At 45.6% G+C, this 24,531-nt stretch overlaps 1 protein-coding gene across 2 annotated transcripts; it reads right to left on the reverse strand.

Annotated features, from left to right (window-relative positions):
• Positions 1 to 143: 143 nt before the first annotated feature.
• Positions 144 to 24,274, reverse strand: prrc2c (proline-rich coiled-coil 2C). Of its 2 annotated transcripts, none has more exons than XM_071487006.1 (34): positions 23,869 to 24,274; positions 17,273 to 17,442; positions 16,998 to 17,172; positions 16,704 to 16,813; positions 16,217 to 16,342; positions 15,784 to 16,082; positions 15,586 to 15,665; positions 15,123 to 15,259; positions 14,926 to 15,013; positions 14,455 to 14,638; positions 13,718 to 14,354; positions 13,442 to 13,623; positions 12,593 to 12,848; positions 12,259 to 12,469; positions 9,739 to 12,171; positions 8,957 to 9,120; positions 8,695 to 8,849; positions 8,124 to 8,586; positions 7,905 to 7,990; positions 7,618 to 7,812; positions 7,260 to 7,517; positions 6,149 to 6,241; positions 5,885 to 5,986; positions 5,624 to 5,795; positions 5,268 to 5,489; positions 4,402 to 4,523; positions 4,161 to 4,315; positions 3,810 to 4,041; positions 3,572 to 3,687; positions 3,183 to 3,372; positions 2,991 to 3,091; positions 2,618 to 2,744; positions 2,288 to 2,530; positions 144 to 2,188 (listed from the first exon to the last, which is right to left on the reverse strand). In XM_071487006.1, exons 2-34 carry the CDS (start codon positions 17,385 to 17,387, stop codon positions 1,934 to 1,936), a joined length of 8,484 nt encoding a protein of 2,827 aa, XP_071343107.1. In that variant the 5' UTR covers positions 17,388 to 17,442; positions 23,869 to 24,274; the 3' UTR covers positions 144 to 1,933. The 2 variants fall into 2 exon arrangements, with proteins under 2 accessions (XP_071343107.1, XP_071343106.1); XM_071487005.1 differs by having other exon boundaries at positions 15,123 to 15,267; positions 15,585 to 15,665.
• Between the last annotated feature and the right edge of the window lie 257 nt (positions 24,275 to 24,531).

Consider the following 24,531-nt stretch of genomic DNA (forward strand, 5'->3'; position numbering starts at 1 on the left):
AAGCTAATGTAAGTTGTAAGTGTTGTAGTGACACCTAGTGGTCAGATGTGATTCTGACTTCCACTCTCCTGTAGAGCAACAGGTTACAAGCATTATTGTGGGAAGTAGCTTCATGTAAAAACCAGGCATGACTGAAAAACATCTCAACAGTATATTATTTTTATTAGTTTCTGTAACCAAACCAAGAGAATGTAAATAAGAACGTACATCTTTTAATACAGCGATGAAACCCCTGTACAAGTACAACAAAGAACAAAACAAAAAAGGAAAACAAACAAAAAAAAAACAAAATAAAATAAAAACAAAAATCATTACCCACCCTCCCTCATCCATCCTCCAAAGCAAGGACTCTTCCCCCAGCCTCAGGTAGAGGTGACGAGGACACCCTCCCCACCTCAGGGTGCATACTACTGTACATTTCTGAAGGACCCTTGTCACCACAACCCCGAGATGAGAGCGTTGTGGGTGGGACAGCCAGCGGAGGTGAGGCAGAGACAGAAAACAGCACTGATTGCTCTCATCAGTAAAGACAACAAAACAATAAGTGTCCTTCTGCCCAAACGCTTCAGAACTTGAGGCTTCTCATTTCATCTTTTTACTCATCCTGTCCTGTTCGTTACCCCCCTTGTTGTGGGGGTCAACAGACACACAAAAAAGTTTTCTACTGTTTTAACAATCAACTCTTCACCGTTTCTATATTCCTCTAAATAGCCCTATCCTGCTATATTCTAGCTAAGGGCACTGAAATCAGTCAATAGCAGCAGGTCTGGGTGCTTTACAGTGAAGTGTGTGTGTGTGTGTGTGTGTGTGTGTCTGTGTGTGTGTGACAGCAAGGATGGGTGTGAAAGCAGTGAAAGGGTGTGTGACAGTAGCCCCTAAACTGGAACAGCTGTAAGTAGTGATCATACATCATCCATGTAATCCTTTAAGTTCACTCAAAAGTCTGCTGCCACGGCAACAGCAATCCTAAAAGGCTGCGACATCATCTCTGCGCTGCATTAACCTTTGGCTAAATATACAGGAGAGTCCAGCTACGAGCTTCCCCCTGTTTATACCACAAACAGACACTCGACACACAGACACTCGACACACAGACACACCCCAACACATCAGTTATTCTCAGGCAAGGAGATGAGAGCAGAAGGCAGGAGCAAAGGCTCACAGGCAGACTAATCAATAAATCAATAATTAAAGTCAATCAAATGCTGCAATTTTCACATTTCCATTCTGGTAAAAAACAAAAACAAAATGACAACAAAATTTCTGATTTCACGTCTCTGTGCGGTAACCGTGGGTGAAACCGTTGAGGGAGTGCGTGCGCATGTGCACAAATCTCTGGATTAGTTATGATGGGAGATTGGGCAACAAAAAGTGTGCTTCACTACATACACTTAAGATTGTTTTGACTACAAAAACAAATCTGATTCATTCTTTCGTTAACAAAACAGGTTTCTCCTATAATATGCGTGATCCTATTTGGGGAGAAAAAAATAAAAAGGAGCAGAAATCAAGAGCTATAAAAATGGCAAACTCAGCAGCAAATCTTGTTTTAAATTTTCTCTCTTGTCTCTCCTCCTTATCTACCGTCTTATCAACAGCAGATTTCTATGCAACAACTTGTGCAGCCATTTCATCGGCATCTAAATGTGATGGAAGAATCCAACTCAAACGCCCCCGCCTACAGTGGGACAAGACAGGGGAAGAAAGAAGAGGATTTTTTATTTATACATATATTATTATATATATATATATAAATAAATAAAAAAGACAGCGTCTACTCTCAGTAACCGCTACCATTTTGATCACTACCCAACTCGTCCTCCTCCCCCAATTGTCCCCCAGGGCTGATATGAGAGGTGACTGAGTGAATGCCGCAAGATTCTCTTCCTCTCTTCCATCCATTTGTAGTCGTCTGAAGAGGGTCTTCAGCTCTTTACTTGCCCTCTTCTGGTTTGATGGCCTGTGGTTTTATGGGGCCAGTCCGTATGGGCTTGGCCGTGGAGACAGGGGGTTTGTCAGAATCTGGGCGGTCACCTCCTGTCTGGTGGTTTGGGGCCGAGGTGTCGAGGGGGGGTTTTCCTCCCTGATCAAGCCGAGATGCTTTGCTGACTTGAGGGGCCTTGAGTTGCTGCTGCTGCTCTGAGAAGAACTTATGAGTGGACTGGAGCACCTCAGCCCGCTGCTTTGCCTAGAGGAGGATAGAGGAAAAATTCAGTCTACCCACCCATCACTGAACGATCAGACTGTGCAGGTTAACAAAAACAGATACAAGAACATGGCAGCAGACCTTTAGGTCCTGTTCAGCCTTCAGAGCCGCCTGTGTGCCTCTGGGTGTGAGAGAGGGACCAGAGGGCCCTCGGGGAGGGTGCTGGCTATGCTGTGGATGCTGGGGTCGGGGATGAGGCATTAGACCACCACCCACATTGGGTGACATTGGAGGACCCATGGGAGAGCGCTGGACACCTCCAGCAAATGAGTTGGCGTGAGGAGGTCGAACCAGAGGAGAGACGATGTTGGGCTGAGACAGAATCTAGAGGGAAGAGGAAAAATCACTGACAGTTCATTACACAGTATAAACACAATCAAAATACAGGTTTTGTGATTCTCATTATTCTACCTGTGGGTTGAACTGGCCAGGGAAGTGCTGTGTAATTCTCATGCCGGCAGAGTTGGGCTGAAACTGCTTCTGGTAGAGCATGCTGTTCATCTTACTGGACTGGCTGCTGGGAGAGGTGGAGCTGGCCCTGCAGGCAGAGGAGAGGAGTCATTAAAGTCATTAAAATGACACATGGTGTGTTAACCATAGCTGATTGTTGACTGATCTGTGGAGCAACAAGTGAAAAGACAGGACACGCAGCATCAGCCACTTCAAGTTGTGCTGCTGCTTGCAGCCATATTTATTTACGTTATTTTTCATAATGTAAATAAATACACGCTTGGTGGGTCTGTATGTGGGTAAATGAGGATGAGGACATGATTTTGGGGTGTACCTGTAAGGGCTTGAGGTGGGTGTAGTGCTCCTGCCGCCGACAGGGGGGGTTCCAGGCTTCACATCCATCCCACTGCCAAACAGTTTCAGATCCATGTCCATCTGCAACGTGTTAACACAAAACAGCTGCAGTTTACAAATCAAAACCAGCCTGTTTATTCACACAGACTCACACATGTACACTCTTTTGTACCTTGCTGGTAGGTGGCTGCATCATGTTGTGGTTGGGGCCCATGATGCCTCGGTACGGTTGGGAGACTGGGGGCTGTCGGTTGATGCTGGGGGGTTGGGCCTGAGGAGGCGTGGGAGGCAGCGCCAGGAGGGGCTGGCCTCCACCCGAGCCAAAGTTGGGCAGGGACAACTGGGAACCAGGCAGAGGGACTGTTACCTTAAGAGACATCAAGACACACAAGTGTTAGATGCTGAGAAATAAATAGTTAATTATCAACATAGGATTTTGCTGCTTTTCTGTTTTTTGAAACACTGGAAATTAAACAAAAGGGGGAGTTTGATGACTGGTAAAATAAGATTAACTATTTAAGAGGTTTATAAACATTAAATGTCTGGTGCGTTTGCATGTAGGTTACCTGTTGCATTGCTGAACTGGGTGACTGAGTGTTGCTGTAGTAGCTACTCTGGCCATGTTGTTGCACCTGTCCTGAGTACATATTTGAATGCTGATTCATACCCTGTCGAGCCTGAACCAAAAACACAAATGTCAGCACACAACAAAATGAATTAAATACAGACATCACTATGACAACATGCCAGTAAATATTCAGAGGCAGAGTGAAATATTGCCTGTGAGCAGTCTGGTTACCTGCAGTAGGTGTGTGTCAATGAGCTGGGAGCCTCCCATACCAGAGGGCTGATTGAGCTGTGGCTCAAACAGAATGGGAATGTGCTGGGTGGATGAGGGCGGCTGATAGGCCAGGTTGGACTGAGGCTTGCCCAGCTCGGGTGCCTGCACGCCAGGATAGCTGTGCAGCGACGGTCCTGACAGCATCATGGAGGGCTGTGACAGGCTGCTCTGCATGAACGCCTGCTGAGACCTGAGGGAGGACAGATCAGCACAATCAAATGGCGCCTCAAAATGGAAATACTGGGACTTCTGTACATTTCTGTTGTGTTTTGTAGAAGAGAACTCGATGCCTGCGGTGTCTTGTGTTACCTGTATGGCTGCAGTGAGGAGCTGAACAAGTCCTGTGGCTGGGAGACTGGCGGGCCAGTGCTGAGTCCTAGCTGGGGCTGGTGTGTGTGTTGGTGTTGAGGCTGACCTTGCAGTGGAGCGTAGATAGGGATGGGAATCTGCTGCACTGCTGTCGGCTATAAGGAGGACAAACAGAGGTGTTTTTTTTATCTTCAACATTAAAAACATGCCTGGACTGTGTTTCTGAAGCAGAAGCTCCTACCTGTGAGAGTCCAGGCTGGAAGCCTTGCTGCTGCGCCAGGGAGGGAGGAGCCAGGCGAGGGTGGGGGGTGCTGAAGAGGTGGCTAGTGTCCATGTAGAATGCTGGAATCTGAGCTGCAGAACCTGGACATGTGTGGAATTAAACATTAGTGATTGGGAACAGATGTGTACAGCTCTTCATATACGAAAAAAGTAGGGACGTTGGTGTACAAATGTGATTTTAAAAAAAAAACAACAAAAAAAACAAAAACAAAAACAGAAATTAACATGTTTAAGAACAAGCAATTTCCACTTAACAAAAAATATTTAACCCTTTAAGACCAGATGTAGCATACACATATAGTATGTAATTACATCATTTTTAAGATGTGACCGATAAAATGCATCGTGATCCTCTAATCTGTGTCAGGAAGGCAAAATGCATTATGGGAAATGTATTTTGTTTTTTGTTTTTTTTCTTCAACGTTTTAGCCTGCAAGTTTTTCAAGTCATGGTTTGGACAATGGCTAACGACCTGCACGAGGGGGCGATACAGAAGCAGATTAGAGTAGTTACATGGAGGAGAAAACAACTAAAACAGCGACTTAGCAGGTGAAGGTCACTGTCTGAATCTTCTAAGCTGCTAACCAGCTAGTCAAGGCTCAGGGTAAGGAGTGAGAGGAGGGGTAGTAGAGGTATCACCACAATATCAATGTCTAAGCTCTCAAATGTTTTTTATTTTGTGTTCTATCTGCTTCAGAGGTTGAATGATAAAGGTTTTAGTGATTTTTTTCAGAAAAACTGCAAGTTTTAGAATGTGTTTTTAGAGGGCGCCTTAGATCTATGTACTATAACTAACATCACAGGTCAGTGTCTTGTTTCTCTCACCTGCTGCAGACTGGGAGACGTACACCTGTGGGGTCTGCTGCTGCTGGGGCAGGAGGGGAGGCACGCAGCCCAGCTGAGAGAAGCTGCTGCTACTGCTGCTACTGCTGGACGAGGACAGACTTCCACCTTGCAGTTGCTGTGGCTTCACCTTACAGATGTTTGGGGGGTCAGAGGCTGTGGTGGTCTTGGTGCTGAGGGATGATGTTGTGTAGGTACCAGAACCTGCAGGGTGGAGATAAAAGGCAAAGAATTATGACAGATCCCTGGATACTACTGATGCACAACAGTAATGTCAGCAGTGTTGAAGTAAACAGACAATATGGTGCTACGCTTGGTGTAACTGGAAATTGTCCTACCCGAAAGTGAGGTGCTGGGGGTAACAGAAGCCACAGGGATCTGTGGCATGGAGGCTGAGGAGAAGGAAGAGTACGAGGATGCACAGGAAGTGATGGGGGAGGAAGAGGAGGTGACTGGAGAATTCTTCTCCAGACTCGGGGAGTTTTCCCAAGCTTTCCGAGCCGATTCCATCTGAACAGGAGACAGAAAGAAACCAGTGATTAGTGCTTTTTTCTTGGATTAAGTGATGTTTCTTAGAGTGTGCTGTGCCATCTGTATACCTTTAGTGTTAGGTCAACAGTAGCAGGAGAGACGGTGCTGAGGCTTGAGCTCTGCTGCAGGGTCTCTCGTCGAGGAAGGGGCAATGAGTGTGGTAATGCCACCTGAGATAACAAAAAAATAAATAAATAATAAATTTTAAAAATCCACAAAGCCGTTTTAATAAAGTCAAGTGATGAGGATTCAATCATTAATGTTATTTATAAACAACTGAATGGCATAGATATTTTCAAGTCAAAAAGAAAACGACAAGCACGACCACTCACATTAGCCACTAAACTCTCTTCTATTTTGTTCCCTCCAGTAGGAACACTGTCAGCCAGTGAGGAGGAGGGAGCGGTGTAGTCAGTGACAGACTCCTGAGATGGAAAGACATATTTAGTACACACACACACACACACACGTCAACAGTACTACATTTATTGCTCTTATTGGAGTTTGCTCCAAACAGTCACTTAAAAATAAAAAGGATAAAACCAATGACTTGATGAAATTATCAATTAGATACTAGGGTTGGATGTCATTTGAATTGTACTGATTCTGATTATTGATTCCAGTTCTTATCGATATTTCGATTCCAAAATAAGAGGTCAGTCAGAGGACAGTATTTGTTATTTACTACAATAAAAATGTCTGATCCACAGACGTGCATGAAAAACTATTGAGTAAAAAGGTAAAGATCGACCTAGAGCAATTAATTATTTTTAGTTTAGTTTTATTTTAGTTCTGATGACAAACACATGCATCTTTCTTTGTCCTTCATTTTACTAGTCAAGGACGTCACACACTGTCCCCACTCTGACCAAATAAACACCTGGTTCTAAGGTAATATTACAGTCAAAACAAGCAAATGTGAAAGGGGTTATACTCTTTAATCAAGGCTCAAAACTATCATTAAAAAAAAAAAAAGATGGCCAAGACTCATGCAGTTAAATTGTAATCAGAGGTGGATCCACTCCAGCAAGAGAAACATGAGTGTGAATGGCAAACTGCACTTGCTAGCTGGCTACAGGCTGCACCAGTGCTGCTCTTCCTCACCTGATGCTGTGTATGCTAGCTTGTGAATAAACAAAACAGACATTCTCTGAAGGATGCTCCCCCTGAATTGAGACAAAGCTGCTGTTGTGTTGATGCGTGATGTAGGACGTAGGCAGGTCCTGGGCAGATAGCCATGTACGTTCTTGTTGATATGTTGGAACTGATAGACAGAACCAAAATTAAAAATTTTTGGCGGTTTTGCTGTTTTGAACCCAGTTCTGATTTGGAACCGGCTTTGATCCCCAACCCCAGAGGATTGCTTGGCTCAATCCAACCATCATCAGAAGTATGGATTAAAATAATACATCCTGACTGTGAGGTTAGGTGACCGTGATATACCTTTGAGTTACTGTTGTACTCTGCTGAGGGGACGGTGATCATGCCCTCAATGTCTCCTCCCAGCTCTGGTACTGTGGTGTCACTGGTGGGAGGACTGGAGTCTGTGGCTCTGCTGCTGCCTCCTCCAGGTACTCCTCCCTCCATGCCTTCGCCTTCTCCTCCACGGGTGTCTTTGGCCTTGCGGTTCTTTAGAGAACGCTCTTTACCAATGGGACCTGGCTTGTATTCCTTGGTTTCCACTGGTTCCATTTCTGGAAGCTGGTGGGGGATTAAACACTTTTAGATTGTGTCCTGGAGTTTCACAGAACTACTACAAATCTACATTGAGTATTGTTCAGCAGCAGAAAACATGCTTTACCTTCTGTGTTTTGATTGGGCCAGCTCGAGGTTGTTTCTGTCTCTGTTCTTTGGGAGCAGGTAATTTGTTTTCAGAGCTAGTTTCTAGCAATGCTGGAACTCCATCGCTGTCTGTGCTGCCTGCAGATGACGGTGCTCCAAACTGAATACTGTCTATTGCCAATTCTACACTGCCCTCTGTTCCAGGCTTCACACCCTAAAAGCAAAATTACAAACCAACTTTGTCACGGTTCTTCATCAAGCAAGTGGATCATACAGTCACAAACACCACAGGCATATTTAACCTACCTCAGAGGAGACGGTGCCAGTAAAGGAGGTAAGAGGTTTGTTCCAGGCACTCACAGAAGGTGGCTGAGGAGGGCTGATTGGACCAACTGGAAACCAGAGATTAGAGTCTTAGAAAGCTTGTGCATAAATTCACTCCTGCATCACAAGATTCAGGAGTGAATTTATTGCTGACTACAATAAAAAGTCAACATATAACACATTAAGTCAATATGTACTCACGCTTTTTCACATCAGCAAGGACAGTGGAGCCTGCCACCTTGTTCTCCCACAGTTCTGTACCCAGAGTGCTGTGTGTCTGTGTAGGTGCGGGGGGTAGGTTTTTAGAGGTGAAGTCTACAGTGGCAGGGGGAATGGAAGGCAGAGGAGCCACTGTTCCCTCCAGAGTCTGAGGGGATGCAGCAGGCTGAGAGGGGGCATGGTGAGGGTGCTGGGAGGCAGAGACGGCATGCTGCTGTTGAGTCTGGGGGGTGGAGGCTACAGCAGGCTGAGGCTGTGAGGCCTGTTGTTGCTGCTGCTGCTGCTGTTGTTGCTGTTGCTGCTGTTGTTGCTGTTGTTGCAGCTGCTGTTGTTGTTGTTGCTGCTGCTGCTGCTGCTGTTGCGATGATTGTTTTTTAGCAAATCTTGGTGGCAGCTTTCCTCCTCCCCCTCTGTTCTTCTCACCAGAGCCTTTTTTACCCCAGTTCTGTAGGAGTGGCATCAATGTTAATACTATATCTAAGACCTGTGGTTCCTTTGCATTTAACTAATGCAACACTTTAACCACACACTTTTTAAATTCCCCTCCTCCTACCTGAGGAGTCTGCTCTTCCTTTTTCCGTTTCTCCTCATCCTGCAGGCGTTTTTGTTGCTTGCGGGAGACCACCTCTGTGAAGCCATCATCATTGGTGCTAGACTGTGGGTCCTCTGTTGTGGTGACCTCTGGGTGGTCATCAATGATCACAACACCTGCAGCGACAGGACAAAAAGGGATCCAGGCGTTCAGTTTATAGCACGAGCAGCTTGAGCCAGGTGTAGGTAGAGACAAGTTTCATTGTATACATTTATTCACTTACTTGCATAATTGTTGAGATCAAATTGAGAAAGAGCGTTTTCCTTCGGCTTCTTGGCCGCCTGTTTGGTCTCATCTTTACGACGGGTAGACTGCTCTTTTGTAGGTCTTTGGGCTGCTCCTCCAGCTGTTGGTGCTGTTGCCTCCGAGTTCTGATGGGCTGCAGGGCTGTTCGATTGAGTCACATATTGGAGAAAAATTGAGACCCGGCAAGAGAGACAATGAGACACGTCTTAATGTTAGAGAGAACAAAGTGGTGGAAAATGAGGCCTGTGAAACTTTACATGTAAAATTTTAATCACATGGGATTTATGCCTCTATTGCTGATTTTTTCAAAATCCTGTGACTGAGGACAGATTACAAAGAACCAACTAGACAGCAAGTGTGTTGATGCACTAGATAAAAAGAAGAAATTATTTTCACTTGGTTCAGATACAGAGTCTAAAAATACCACCCACTAATGCCATATTTAGCTACTTTTAACGGTCTACTACAGCACAGTTGAGAACATTAATCCAGCAAGGTAGAGAAACCTTAAACAACCTATACCAATTTGGACAGGCAACACAAGATATTTAGACTCTGCTCTAGTGTTATTCAGTGCCGCCAATAATTAGGTAGAATAATAATTAATGATTAGTGTACAAAAGGTTTATTGTGTGTGAATAAACCTGCTGTGTTATTCTACCACACACTGTTCATTGACTCAACATCATTGTGCTAGAGTTAATGTAAGCAGACAAAGTAAATGCCTAACAGACAAAGGCCTGATTGTTTCAAACTCACCCTTTGCGGCCGGCTTTGGCCCCTCCCCTCCTCTCCCCTTTGCCCCCTGTGTAGCTCCGGCCTGGTTTGGTTCCACTGTTGCCTCTACGATTCTGTCTCTCTGTAGGCCTCTGACTTGAGAAACTCCTTTTGGCTGCAGGAGCTCCTTCACGTTTTGGAGTCACCCCTCCATCAGGAGGGCTTTTACTGGGGGTCAAAGAGCCCTGAGGGGGTGCAGGTGCTGCGGCAGAGGCGGTGGCTGCTTCATTAGCAGCTTCCAGCGCTCCTTTCCTCTCTTCTCGCTCCCTCCTCTCATTGAAGTCGCTGCTCTCTGAGGCAGTTTCCCATTCCTCGTTGGCTTGATCTGAAGAGTTCTGGTTTGACAAGTCCGGGGACTTGGTACCAACTGCAGCGATGGTGGGGCTGCTGGTCTCAGGCAAGGGTGCTTCAATAGGAGAGGGCAGGTCGGGTGCAGGCAAAGTAGCTGCCACTTCTGCAGGCACAGTGACAGGAGTTCCTGGAGCTCTGGACAGGGTTGGGGAGAGGGAGATTGGGGCAGACCTAGGGGCAGCAGCAGGCACTGGGGGTAAAGGGACAGAGGGACCTGGGGCCGTTTCTCCACTAGCTAACACTGCAGCCTCCCGCTCCTTCAAGCGCCTGAAACGAGGGGGTTTATCTTGCCTAGGGGGCCGTGCTGGTCGGGATCTACGAGGCCTTTCTCTGCTACTCTGAGGGGGCCCATCCCCAAATTTCTTGCCTTCAGATTTAGGGGGTCGTCGGTCAGCGGGGGGATTGTCATATCTTGGTGTTGACTCTGCATCCTCAGGCCTGAATGTCTCCATGGGTTTAGAGGGCCATTGAGAGGAGGACTCTCTGGCTGCTGGCCTTCTAAGAGGGGCTGAACGAGGGCCACCACGTTCCCTTGCTCCACCTCGTCTACTATATAATCCACCTCTTCCTCGCCGAGATGGCTCACCTTTCGGAAGGAATCCTGGCTTGGGCCTGCTTTCATCATCCCCTCTGGATCCAACCTTTTCCCCCATGTGAGGAGGTCCAAAGCCTGGCTTGTGGGGCCCAGGACGGCACTCCCCAGGTAGTTCTCGTCTAAGTGGACGGCTAGGTTTGGTGCTAGGTTCACGGTCAGAGGGTCCAGTATCACTGGCAGATTCCCTCCCACCTTCACTTTCAGAATCTGTATCTGAACCCCGTCGTCGTCTGCGTTTTGGTATAACCTCAAAGTCTGAGCTCTCACTGCGTGTTTCACTTTCCTCCCTATTGCGAAAGGCAGCAGCACCGCCAGCAGAAGGTAAATCAGAGCGTGATCGAGGCTCTCTGTAAGGGTACTCAGCTCGACTTCTGCCACGACTCCCCCTGCCTCGGCCACTGTAAGTCCCCCGGTAGCTACGTCCTCTGGAATAATACTCCCCTCGACCACGTCCTTTGAAACTCGAGTCAGCAGGCCACTCTCTTTCTCTGTCCTTGTCCATTTCCTTATCCCTCTCACGTTCCCTCTCTCTGTCCTCCCGCCGGTAGGCACGTGGAGGAAGATTGGACTCTTTCCTAGAGGGCAATTTGGGTTCTGGATGTTTGTCATTGCTGGGCAGTTTGTCTGCTTTCTCCTCCTGAGAGGAAGAAGTGGGAGCCCCAGATGAAGGCTGAGAGTCTCTAGCTCTCTGATGGCTCGTTGGCGTTTCCTCAAGTTCAACAGATTCTCTCTTCCCTTCACCCTGAGGTCTGGAGCCCTCAGACACAGCAGCAGCTGCAGAGGGGGCTTTGGATGACTGATCTTTTTTGGACCTGTCTCCTCTATCCGCCCTCTCATGACGCTTCTCTCTCTCTTCTCTTTGCTCCCGCTCTTCTTTCATGTCCCTTAAGACAGGCTTCTTTATTGGCCCAGACCTGCGGACTGGTCTCTCTCCCCCTGGTCCTTCTCTGCGTCCGGTCCCTGATCTCCCACCCCAGCGGAGCTCAGCTTTCTGCTTGCTGGGGGCTGGCAGAGGCAGCTTCTCTTGTTTGTGTAATCCATCAGCAGGAGGTGTAGCCCTGTTGCTGGTCACTGCAGCCTGGGAGTAGAGGTCATTCTGGGTCTTATCATCAGCCCTTTCCCCTGTGTCCTGTAGTTCCAGAGATTTTGTTCCGAGAGGCAGCCCATCAAACCTGGGCTCATCAAGCTTGAGGGAGTGGCTGGAGCCCTGGGAGACACTCCTTTGGAGCATAGCTTGACCAAGAGCCTCTACCTCTTCCCCACTTGGTAGGCCCGGTTCCTCAGGATCAAAGGCTGAGCCTACAGGGACCCTATCTAGAGGCCCTGAGGCATCCTCTGGGCCCTGGGTAAATGCCGACAGGGATTCTGTAGGGTCCCGGAAGAAATTACTCTTACGAGAGTCCAATGTACTGTGGTCCTGGGGGTACATAGGTGGGAGTCCCCTGTCCAGATCCAAACTAGAGTCCATTCTGTAAGGAAACCATTGTTAATGTGTCATGTGAAGAAAATAAATGCCGTTTCTTTTGTTTTGTTTTTTTTTTTTGTTTTTTTTTTACCTCGGGTCCTTGTTGTCATCCCGTCCTTTTGGAGCAGGTACAGAAGGTAAAGGCTCTGATTGTGGGTAAGGGTCAGATCCCCATACCATCCGCGAGTCTGAGGGCAGGCCATGGTCACGAATAGGTCGGGTCAAGTGATCAAAGGAGTCAGAGCTTGAGCTGGAGTTGTCACCAGGTTCTCTACGCACAATCTGCTTAGGAGGCATCCTCCCTGAAGAGCACAAAAGAGAGTGACTTTCAAGAAGTTGTCTAGCACATTTGTCAACAATAGGTACACTTGTCACAAACCAACAAACTGATACAGTCTCCATTTCTAATCCACACATCTCCCTACCAGGGTGGATGTTAGTTGGCATGTCCATAGGAGGACGTCCTGACATCATGCGGGGGTCCATGTAGGACTGCATCATTAGCCAACGGGGGTCAAACCCCATGGAAGCCAGGTGCTGGTGGTGAGGGCCCATTGGCTGATACATGGAGCGGTGTTGCTGCTGTTGCTGGGTAGCTGGAACCCCACCACCACCTGATGGGGACACAGAGCCTCCACTCTGCTGTTGCTGTTGTTGCCATTGTTGCTGCTTCATTTGCTCCTATAGGACCAAAGACGAGTAGAAAGGAAAATTAACTAAATAAAACCAACTTGTTTCAATGGCATGTACTACATTGTAAATATTCATGGCTCAATGTCTGTCTGCTTGTTCTGACAACAAAGTGCACTCAAAATGCCCACCTACAGACAGATGACAAATCAAAGGAAGAACCAAAATAAAGTCTTAGTCAGGTGTTAGGCCACCACATGCCACCAGATTCTACAAGTTTCTGAACTCTATTCTTCCAAAATATTAAGATCTGGTGACTGTTAATGCCAGAGCATGAGATTCACATCATTTGTACCAACCAAGCTTTTGCAAATGTGATAGCACCTGTGCTCAAGTGTTTGCTAAACTGCAGAGATGCTACTATGTGCGCTACTCTTGATACAACTATTGAACACTGTGGAAAAGTTGTAATTAACTGCTAACTTGGAAAGCAAATGAAAATATTAAACTAATATTCATCAAATTCCCTATCGATTCTCAGTTAGGAAAATAGCCCACTACCTACTGACACACCCACGTAGTACAATTTAACCAGCAACACTCAGCCCTTAGTAACCCCAGAAGCCTGGCGCAGACAACCTTACCTGCTGTCTGAGGAAACGAGGTGGCAAAGACTTTTGAAACTGTTTGGAATAGCCTGAGGTGAGAGAGGGACGCATAGCAGCTGCTGCTGCTGCTGCTTCTCCTTCCAGCTGTGGCGGTGCGACAGGGACTTCCTCACCACTTGGGTTGTCCATGTGAGGCAGAGACAGGTGGGGCTCATCCACTGAAGGAAAACAGAACCAGCAGTATTGGCTTATAAGTGAAACAATGTCAGATCATTTACAAGCAACCCTACAAGCAAGGCTGAGCTGGCTCACCTCTGTTGTCCTCTATGTTGAAATAGTCTCGGATAGGCACTGTTGACCTGTCGGCTTGGTTCTCCTCTATTAGGGGGCCAACCTCAGCCAAAGAGCTCTCTTCCTCACCCTGAGGCTCTGGAGCTACGGCCACAGGTCTCTGGATGGGGGGGCTGGGCTGACGAGGCAAGTGAACCTCCTCCTCTGCACTTGGTTCAACTCTCTCCTGCTCTATCCTCTCCCTGTCTCGATCCACCCTCTCAGGTAGAGGAGCTTGCATGACAGGGGCCGGTGATTGTGAAACTGGGACCGAAGGTACAGGACTAGATACAGGAGCAGGAGCTGATAAGGAGGATTCCTCATGGGCAGCTCCTACCTCATCATTGGTGGTCTGAGCAGTGGAGGATTTACCCTCATTTGCTTGCCGGTGTTTTTCATTGAGACGTTTAAGTTTTTCAGCACAAGCTGCAAGCCGCTGTTCTTCCATCCGCCGTTCCTCTTCCTCTCTTCTCCGCCTTGCTCGTTCTACAGCTTCAGAAACTTCTGAAGGCTTCTTGCGCTTCTGTCTCCAGGCCTCAGAGTCCTCATCAGCACCAGGTGCTGCAGCCTGTGGCTTGTTCCCACGTGGAGCTGTGCCACCAACAGAACGACCGCCACCCTGAAGAAAAGAGAAATTAGTACAAATACAGACTGATCAGCTTGTCATTTGTATTATCACTGCACACATAATGAGACTTATGTAATGCATCCAGCTTTACCTGGAAGTCCTGTGGAGCAGCTGATTTACTGTACTGCCCCATACTGCCTGGTGATGGTGCTCTGGGATCTACACTGTCAGCCCATGAGGTTTTATTGCTCCCACGGTCCTCAGATCCCTCCTTCCAGCCCTCCTGACTGTCTGATGGTCGAGGTCGTATGCGTTCCACTTTACCCATCCACTCCCTAAAAACAAAGTCGATATAGTTAAGTAAAAACAAAAGATGTCCCAAGTTCCAACTGGCAATCACCTGAGTTACCTAGCTCTCCCAGGCCACTCACTTCAACCTCAGGCTGCACATTTAACCTAAACCTTAAACATTAATGTGAGTGATGAAATACATACAGGATTGTATACGTGTTTTAGACTAAAATGGCTGAATACAGAAAAACTCTCCTGTGGCACAGAAGCTCAATACTGAATACAAGATAATGAATGGTGAAGTGTTCAAAAGTAAGCTCCAAACACTCACCAGTTTTCTCCTTTGTCTTTAGCAGCTTGGTTTTCCTCATCATCGCTGAAGTTTAGTTTCTCAGTGTAGTCCACCTCCATCTGAGCTCCTGGATTACAGAAGGGACATGATTGAAGTGATTGAGAATATCTTTCTCCCCAGGCAAACGACTGATTATTTTTAACACTGTGGTTCAAAGATAATTTACAGCTACTGACCTGCCCAGCCCTCATCTGCATCAGTGTCTAAGTTGTCCAGCTCCTTCAGTTCTGTTGCGCTAATGATAGAGGGTCTGTCTGGGTCCTGGAGCCAGGACTGAGGGGGAGGCTGCTGGGGCCGTGCTGAACGAGAAGCCCTGAGCACCCAACAAAGCGTAAACAAGAGGAAAGTTCATTAAGGGGCCTAAAATATGCAGGCAGTATCATGGAAACAGGATTCCTTTTATCATGATATGAACATGTGCTTCAGTGTGTGTGTTTGTTGTTTAGGAAACCTGGGTGATTGTCTTTTCATGAACATCAACAGCTTGTACAATCTGAGTAATTGTTTGGTTAATTAAGAAGGAAGAATCGACAGTATAATGTGTTTGTGCAATGATAAAATTAAATACAAATCAAAAATTTACTTCTTATTTTGCTTCAACCGACTATTTTGGGTTAAGCCATTAAGATGTGAACTTACTTTGCTCCATCTTGTGGTACAGGGTATCTGAAGTTTCCTTGCCCAGGACCATAAGACATTTGAGGATAGGCGTGGAACATCTAAAAGACACAAAGACACCAATCTTCATGCACAGTAAAGAAGAGATAACCCTACAAATAGGTACTGTGACTGCGATACACTCATGTGGTCTGTCCAGAACATCAAACAGTGACTTACATAGGGTGGCATCATGCTCCTGAAGGCAGGGTCAAAGTGGGTTGGCACCCCAGCAGGAGGCTGCTGCCCCCCATTCAGTTTAGGCTGAGGTGGGCCAGATGTGGGCAGCCTCTCCCTTCCCTCCTTCTTCTCCTTCTGACTGTCAGTGGTTACGTTTCGGACAGTTTCATCGGCTTCTGCAGGTGGTGTGGAGGTACCAAGGCCTGTACTACCCTCCTCTGGAGCCCTGTTTTCCATCTCAGGAGGGCTGGGTGCAGTGTTCAAATTCCTGCCTCCACCCTCACGCCAACTGCCAACATCTAAAAGGAGAGAAGGAAGAGAGATATTGTCTGACTCCACTTACAGTCAGGGAACCTGTGTTTACCAACACCAGGCAAACAGAGAGCAATTAGCAAAGACTGAACAATATTTACGTGCACGAGTGAGGTCTTACTTTGAGGTCTGAGGCTGGGGCCTGGTCCATAAGGCTCCTCCTCTTGACCGTCCCCTTTCTCTGCCTCACCAGCCGCCTGCAAGCTGGGAAACTCCTGGTGAAAATGGCTGCTCACCCGAGGAGCTCCTGCACAATACAAGCACATTGTTACGAACGAAGAGAAATCACAAGATTGAATCTAATACTGTGACTTGCAGAGCAGCATTGAGAGGTCTAATCCTCAGCTGGTGTACAGCACCCCTTCCACCCCAACCCAACATTTAGTAAAGATCAAATGGTCTGCAGTCCATGAAGACTCTAATGGCTGAGTGCTGTAAACCAACTGAGGATTTTCATTTTCTTTGTTTAGACCAAAGTAGAAAATATGGTGAATAGTGTTTACAACGTCCTTCATAAATGTCAAGTAGAACCACAGTACTACAACATAGGTTATCTGCCATTTATGAATAGGTGTAATGCTGAGGGAGCAAGTGGAGAGGATAATTACCGTCTAGCTGTGTCTGCTTGCTGTTGGCCCAAGAGCGGCTGCCCCCAATAGAAAGCTCTTGTGACTGGAGCACTGCTGGTTTGCTCTGGGGTGGCGGTGTCTCCTGTTGCCTGTGGCACATTAAACAGCAGTATTTCCAACAACACTCACTACTTGAAATGTGGATGACAGAGTCCTCTTCATCTAGCATTTCCTGTTATTGTGTAGCATTTACAGTGCACCTTTATTTATAGAAGAGCTTTAACAAATGGGTTGGTGCTCAGTTTCAGTACGTGATCACATAAATGTGCTTACCTCTCGTCCCCTGCCTCAGCCCGGGATGCCCAGCCACTACCGTCTTTGGGGACAATATTGACGTTGGGGTCGTTTCCCTTGTTCTCTGCCTTCAGGCTGGGCAGGTTGGCTGGAGGGGGCATGCGCCGACTAGCAGCAACTTTGCCCAAACTCTGGAGCCCATGTCTGGCAGCCACTGGGATTAAGAAACAGCAAGATTAAGTTATGCACACTCCCTGCAAATACAACCTCAGAGTTCACCCATTAGTTTCCAAAACTATAAGGGAACTGCTTACCTGCAGTTTTCTGGGTTTCCAGAGATTTGCCCTTGTAGGTATTGAAGAGGCTAAGGGTTGCATACTTTGTTTTGCCATCCTTTGCCTTGGTGCTCTGCCCTGACTTCTCGGACATTTCGCTGGAAACTCATTGAGTCTGGTCCTTTGGCCTTGCCCCCAGAACCAGCCTCCTATAGACCAACAGGGGGGAACAAAAATGAGAACACAAACACTGTTAATTTCATCAACAAAATCTACAATGTTAACATTAGTTGATTACCTTTTTCAACTGCATAAAAAGTAAGCTTAAAATGAAAATTATGACAAAGTGCATCACATTTTTCACCAAAGAGTAACAACTAAATGATTATGAAAAAGACAGATGCGCTGTAGCCTCTGACTCGAGTGTATGCTACATGACAGGTACAAGGTGCTTGCCGCTTGACCTGTTTAAGTGCATCTTTCATTCAGTAACTGTCAGTAATATCATCTGAAGTTACTGGTTCTTAGAGGAAACAGCTATGGACTAAATTTATCTATCATCCACTGAGAATTAGAGAAAAAGCAGCGACCAAACAGCTGATACAAACTACGAAAACATGCAGGCAACACACCAACAATAAAAAAAAAGGTAAGCTCATGTAACAAGAGTTATGGATGTGGATGTAACATTAACATTACTTTCAGTCAACTACCTTTAGTGTTGCTATCAGGATGAATGAGTAAACTTCCAGTCCACCATCTCGTCCTGTAGTTCACTAAAAATATCACTATGTTTTCACTTCTCTCAAACAAAATCAAGAATCACTGAACACTAAAGTTGCAGAGCTCTAGCAGCTGGACACTGCAGTGTAGCACTGATCTTTCAACTTGCTGTGATGTCCACCAACAAACTGCACTTGGTGTTAACTACACCTGAGCCTGACACACCGGTGGGTAGATCAAGTACTTAACTAATCCCAAAAGAGAAATTGCTGTGTTGCAGCAGATATTTCAAATAAATCACGAGGGAGGTAAATAACATGCAATGCAATTAGAGTCAAAAGTCTGTAGGACTAAATAGAATAAATGGAGTTTAAAAATAAACATAATGCGACCAAAAGTCTAGATGAGCAGTTTGTGCTTTAGAAGAAAAGCCCTTTAGGAAATCCCCTCTCCCAACACAGAGGAGAATCACAGTATAGAGTGATGTCAGCTGCCAGGAATGACTTCCTGTAGTCTTCCTTGTCACAATGGAGCTGAAGAAGGCTCCTAATCAAAGTGGAGACCAGCAGGCCATGGAGGAATGCAAGATGTGCTCCATGATGTTCAACAGTTTGTGTGGCATTCTCCTCTCCCCAACCAACTCCAAGGGCTCAAGGGAAGTCCCAAGCACAGAGCCAGCCTTCCTGATCAGTTTGTTGGTGTCACTGGCTCTGATGCTGCAGGCCCAGCAGAGAGCAGCGAAGAATATTGCATTTGGTAAGAAATCTGCAACATCTTGCTGTACACATTAAAAGAACCCGAGTTTCCTCAAGGAGGAAAGGAAGAGAGCATTTTAGGAAAAGAAACCAGAAAGATGCTGATCTTAGTGCAGAATTTCATGTCACTGTTCCACAACATGGAGTTTGGGAAGGATGCAAGTTGTTAAACGTGACAGTAGAACAGTTGATGCATAAACTTTTCAGAGGGTGACAATGAACAAAATGTCACCTGAAACAGATTAAGTTGTAAATGATATGAAGAGATAAACCCTAATCACATGACACAAAGAAAGTGCAACTAATCATAACTAATCGCATGATACTAACAAATTTGTGGCAAAATTGTGTTGGGAAGGAAATGGGACCTGGGTGTGTGGGTGGTTTGGTCATGTATGGTATACCTGTAACATAATAAAGGTCAAACATAAGTAAACAAGTCTAATGCAGAACTTTTTGACACAAACCCAATGTACTGCCTGTGAAAGGAAATGGTGCATGATTTAGGATACGCTGAGGGTTAGCAAGAAAAGTGAATTAGAGTGAGCAGAACCAAAGACAGCATGTTTGGGCTGCAGTGTCTTTCCGAAGACACACAGAGGTCATTTATTATTAACGTGGCAGTGGTGGAACAGTCTCTGTGAGTATGTGTGTGTGTGTATGTGTGTGTTGGGGGGAGCTGACAGCTCTGATGAGCTCAGTCTCTATCTGTAACTTGGCCTTAGAACACTTTTGCAAAGTAACATCCATTTAAAGGAAAAGCCCTGTTTTTTGTTTTTATTTTTTAAAAACAACCTGTTTCTTATTTAGTAAAATACCAACAAATGCACCATGACAATAAGATTCAGGTAGCATTTTTCCCCCACTTTACACAGGAGTATGACAATATTAATTGTGGTATGAGTAGTGATGTTAGCATGTACAGCTCCTTTGTACTTTCAGTTCAGTGGTTCTCACAGTGGGGGTCAGGGGACCCCCAGGGGTCCTTGAGGGGGTTCCTGGAAGTCCCCAGCAAAAAGGGGGATAATTTATTTCACTACAATTCTATCCGTAAGTAACACAATGACAGAATGTGTGACTATTTTGGATACGGGTTTCAAACACTTTCTGTAATAAAACATCTAAAAGCAAAAGTCTTATTAGATGCAGTCTGTTATCTAATCTGTGTCAGTTTAAGGGTCCTTGATGTGAAAAAGTTTGAGAACCACTGCATTAGATAATAGCTTGTGCCATGAGGAGAAGCCATTCTTAAAATTAGGTATTTGAATTTAACCATAAATATGATCATTTTATGTTTTGGGTATTGTAAGGACACCTGGATTTCTTTTCTGCAGATCAATTTCAGACACTGGCCACTTCATCTGTCATATGGGGGAAAAAAAAAAAAAAAAAAAAATTGTGTTGGTGTGCATATCTGTATTAAAGATATCTATACATCTGCTGCAGGTGGCTGCAGTGTCAATTAAAAGTCAGTAAAGCATATGCAATGGGACAGTGCAGGGTACACAGACACTCTTAGCATCTTCTTCAACATTTGTCTAGTTGTGGTAGTGTTTTATCAGTCAAGGCCAAGCAGTGGCGACAATTTGATGCATTACTACAACTGAGTATCTGAAGACACTCTCCGGCTGTCTGAAATGAGTCTTCCAGAAAAAACAATGTTAGACAGTACAGCTGGGCATCCACTATAAATGATTTTCAAATTTGAAGAAGTGACAACATATGTGTTTTCACTTGTCCTGTTTCAGCCTTGTAGTCCAACAAAATAGTGGGTTCTGACAAAGCACTGGTACTAGTCCCTACTGACCCAAATGCTGTCACGAACTTGTGCACTTCAAAGTCCATTGAACACATGCTTGTTGATTCGTTTCCACAATGTACAACAGAACACCACAAAGACACAAAAATTATTTTGATGAAACTGTTGTTGAAAGACAGGCTGAGCGTTTCTTCTAAATTTGGCAGAACAGACGGATCACTGATCTGCAGGCACAATTTATGAGACATTGACAAGTAAAACAGTTACATTTATCATCATTATAAATCAATGCTCTACTACAATTTTGTCAGGTACAGCAGTGATGCTTGACAGGATGTGGGGAGGAAAAATGATTTGAATGTAGCAAGATCCCTTCATCATTTTAAAGGACTCTATGAATTGCATCACTGTAGTGGGTCTACCGCAGTAGCAGAGCTCAACTCTCTTGGCTATTGAGGGCGTTTGTCTGGGACTCCCACTCACAACAGTACAGACTGGTTATCATGACTGATCCCAATAAGGGATGTTTCCATAATAAGTCCATAATTGGGTAGAATTTTCATTACTGAGCCTTTAAAACCCCCCACACTAGAAACCCATTTATTAGGAAAAGCCCCTTTGAGAATTGGCTACGATTCTCCACTTGTGAAAGGTCAGCTTAAGGAGTATGGGGCAGAGTCTAGGTGGAGATACTCAGTCATGTGTGCGCCAAAAGGTGTGCATAAATCCTGACATCAGAGGGATATGGGAGAGATGAGGATGTGATTGGGGAAGAAAAAAAAATAGGGAACCAACAGGAAGTGGGAAGAATGATAAAAGGCCAACCAGCCCATATGACAGCAGTACTACTTCCTCAGAGCACAGATAAAAAATGATGTTACCTGTTCAGCGCCAATGAAACCACAGCAGAATGCAGTGGGCCAAAGTCACCTTGGGATGAGCCCTCTACACAGAAGGGGTCAATTCACCACACAGTCCCTGTTCACTGCCTGTAGCATCTCCCTCTCTTTTACTGTTAACACAGACCCACTGAGGGTAAAGTGGAGAGAACCTGGACTACCATTTTGAAGTGTTTTCAGATGGTTGTATCAAAGGACTGCAAGATCCAAAATTTGTCATCAACCTCACAACCTCTACCCAGCTCCCCAGCCTCGATCTGCTAAGCCTAACCTCCAGCATGACCCTTCACCTCTGCAACTTCTTCTGCATCACAGCTCATTCATCAAGATATGCCATTCCTTTTCCCTGTACTCAAAAAAAAACATTTGGTGTGTCTCCTAAGCAACAATTAGTTTATTTGTGTGCTTGTGCATGTGGACATGTGTTAAGAATGTTCCTCAAAGATTTTGGCTGTCTAATGAAATTAAGATGGCTGCCAAAATGTCCCCTCCGTCAATTCACATGTCCAGTAAAATTACTTTTCCCATTGTGGTCACGATGCTTCGAGGTAAGAAATCAACATTCATCTACAATTTAAACATGGTTATTGTCCCCTTTAATAGCGGAATGACTGCTGCATCGACACACTTAGGAGTCCAATAGGGCCAGTGAAATATGAGCCTTAGAGCAGTTATTTGAAGATTTGAATGGAGGTGAATACAAGCATACAGAGCCTCAATAGCATATTATGCCTCGCTGTTGCAATGTAGATTGACTTCAGGTGCAAACTGCAGTCGACTCAGACAACTTCCCTGTACAGTCTTCATGTACCCTTCTCCTTTGTTAATGGTGGGTCATGGGACTGACCTGTCAGTGAAGTCAAAGAATGAGAAGTCAAGTAGATGCCCTAAATGATGGGTGCTGAAAGAACAGGATTGTATTTCATTGTCTCCGTCTCTTGTATTGTAATGCTGTGTAAAGCGAAGAACGCCAGTCCAAAATCTTTACAGTGAAAGCGGTGAATATAGTATGTCAATCATTTCAGGCGTCGTACCCAAAAGTGCAACAATAAAACTAAGGCAGTAATTTTCTAATCCTTAAATATGTATAACAGATGGGCTGCGGACATGAATGTCAAAGTTCTCACTCCTCACAGATACTGGACTACATGACCTGGCATGTAAAAAGAAAATATGTTGTATCTAGTACTTGAACTGATTAGACCACATTCACCATCTGCTTACTGTTGGCCCAATGGGAAAAGCATGGAGAAGGAAAAAAAAAAAAAAAAAAAAAAAGAGATGATGACTGAAAGCCACTTCAGATTGTGATTCTCCATCACCAGGCCATCAATACCAGGAGATGGTCTCCCTGGGGAGTTGCTGGTAATTTCACTGCACACATGAGAAACTGGAGCGTGGTTATGTTGTCAATTGAATGCTTTGATTAAATGCCCAAATTAAACATTAGTTAATACAAATGCCAGGTTGAAATACACACATGGGGACACTTACAAGAGACTAGAGGATGCAGTGCACAAAATGCAAAGTTTGATATCCATCCTTGTTACGGTCAGATTATTGTGTGGAGGACAGAAAGTGTTAGCATCTCTTTTTACTTTAAATCAAAGACTGAGCCTTCCAAAAGATGCTTCCATCTTCAGCTGTAGATCTGTGATCGGGCCATGTCACTGACAGGTCAATCAATAGAGCACTACTCCAATCAATAAGTATCTCAATGGCTCTCTATGGCTAGCCAGATGTAGACCTATTTGTAATCATGGATGCATATATGGGAACAATACCAAGTTGCCTATTGATAAACCTCCCAGAAGGCTTCCAAATCTGCAAACAGAGTTTATGAATCACTGGAGTCAGTGATTCAACACCCCAGTCTCTCCAAACTCCTGAAAGCGCACAGTCACACACTAAAAATGTGCTTAAGACCATATTTGCTGGATTTGCAAAGGCATTATGACCAAAAAGGAAAGCCCCGTGTTAGTCTGTCCCAGGACTTCATACCATGAAAACATGAATAAAACTAATACATCGCTAAGATATTTAGTCCTATTCAGGAAAAACCAAAACAGATGCTTTATACAACCGTATTGTTTCGCTATATCACTGCCACTGAGGAGTCTGCAGGCCATCCTACTCCCATGAATCAAACTACCGGTGGGCTGGGTGGCTCATACCGGCAGGGAGCAGAGGCCCCATTCGCCCGGAACTCAGCCACACCGGGTTCAAATATCACGTTAATCGCAGTTAACTCTAAAAATGTCAACGTTATAATCTAACCAGATTTGGATTTTTATGTATGATGTACAACACGGTGCTGTAAGAGAGCAGGCCGCCAGCTTGCATCGCTTAGCATACTTTCGCTTCTCACTAGTCGCCATCACATCCACTTCAACCCGTCAGTGGCCAAAGCATGCTAACCAGCTAGCGCCGAGTGAACACCAACACATCGGCTACTGGACAAAACTTCAATTTTTCAACAAGCATAACATGAAGACCCACCTGCCACCGCCGGTGCCTTCTTTGTCCTTTCGACTTCTGTGCGGCCTCACTTGAAATCTGGTTTCGGCCTGGTTTGTGGTGGACGAAAGTGTGTCTGGCCGGCGGATTACAAAAGCTGGCTAGCCTGCTAACCCAGTTCGGCTAACGATGGTTAGCTACTCTGCTCGTTGGCTGCCAACAAACCGCTCTCCACATGCACGGCTGCTGTTTCTTGTCTTCTGCGCCGTTTCAAGCCGCCAGTCCGCCCTCGTCTGCTCGGCCGTCACTGCGGGGGCCCGGTTCGCGGTCGTCCCGTGGTTCCGTGTCTCTCCCCGCCCGTTATCTCGTGCCAGACCGTTTTTCTAGTTGAGTGAGGCCCCGCTCGCGCCGCGGCCTGTCGCACAATCAAAGATGGCAGACTGTGGTTGCCAGATTTATCCTCTCATATCCCCCTCTCAAAGCCTCCAACCCGCTGTGCAGGTGCTCTGTCACACGTTTTTTTTTTATTTTTTTTTTACCGTTAACACCACCCTTTCAGAGAAGGATCAGCCACCCACATTCAGCTTCCTTTAGAGGTGAGAAATACACGTATTTTCTGTTAACATTAATAGCCATGAAATTATAGATCTGCGTTTAAATAGTGGTTTAAATTAGCATATATTTAACATCTGAAAGGCCTTTTAA

The sequence above is a fragment of the Trachinotus anak genome, unplaced genomic scaffold, assembly GCF_046630095.1.
Source record: "Trachinotus anak isolate AG129_WGS33_773 ecotype Australia unplaced genomic scaffold, CSIRO_AGI_Tana_v1 ptg000010l, whole genome shotgun sequence".
NCBI classification, from domain to species: Eukaryota; Metazoa; Chordata; class Actinopteri; order Carangiformes; family Carangidae; genus Trachinotus; species Trachinotus anak.

Excerpts from the sequence above, each read along its gene's own strand:
- prrc2c (XM_071487005.1), bottom strand. The coding sequence starts at position 17,387 with ATGTCCGAGAAGTCAGGGCAGAGCACCAAGGCAAAGGATGGCAAAACA. Across the intron at positions 15,666-15,783 it reads GGAGCATGATGCCACCCTAT|ATGTTCCACGCCTATCCTCA; the intron begins GTAAGTCACTGT and ends TGTGTCTTTTAG. Across the intron at positions 12,470-12,592 it reads GCCAACTAACATCCACCCTG|GGAGGATGCCTCCTAAGCAG; the intron begins GTAGGGAGATGT and ends TGTGCTCTTCAG.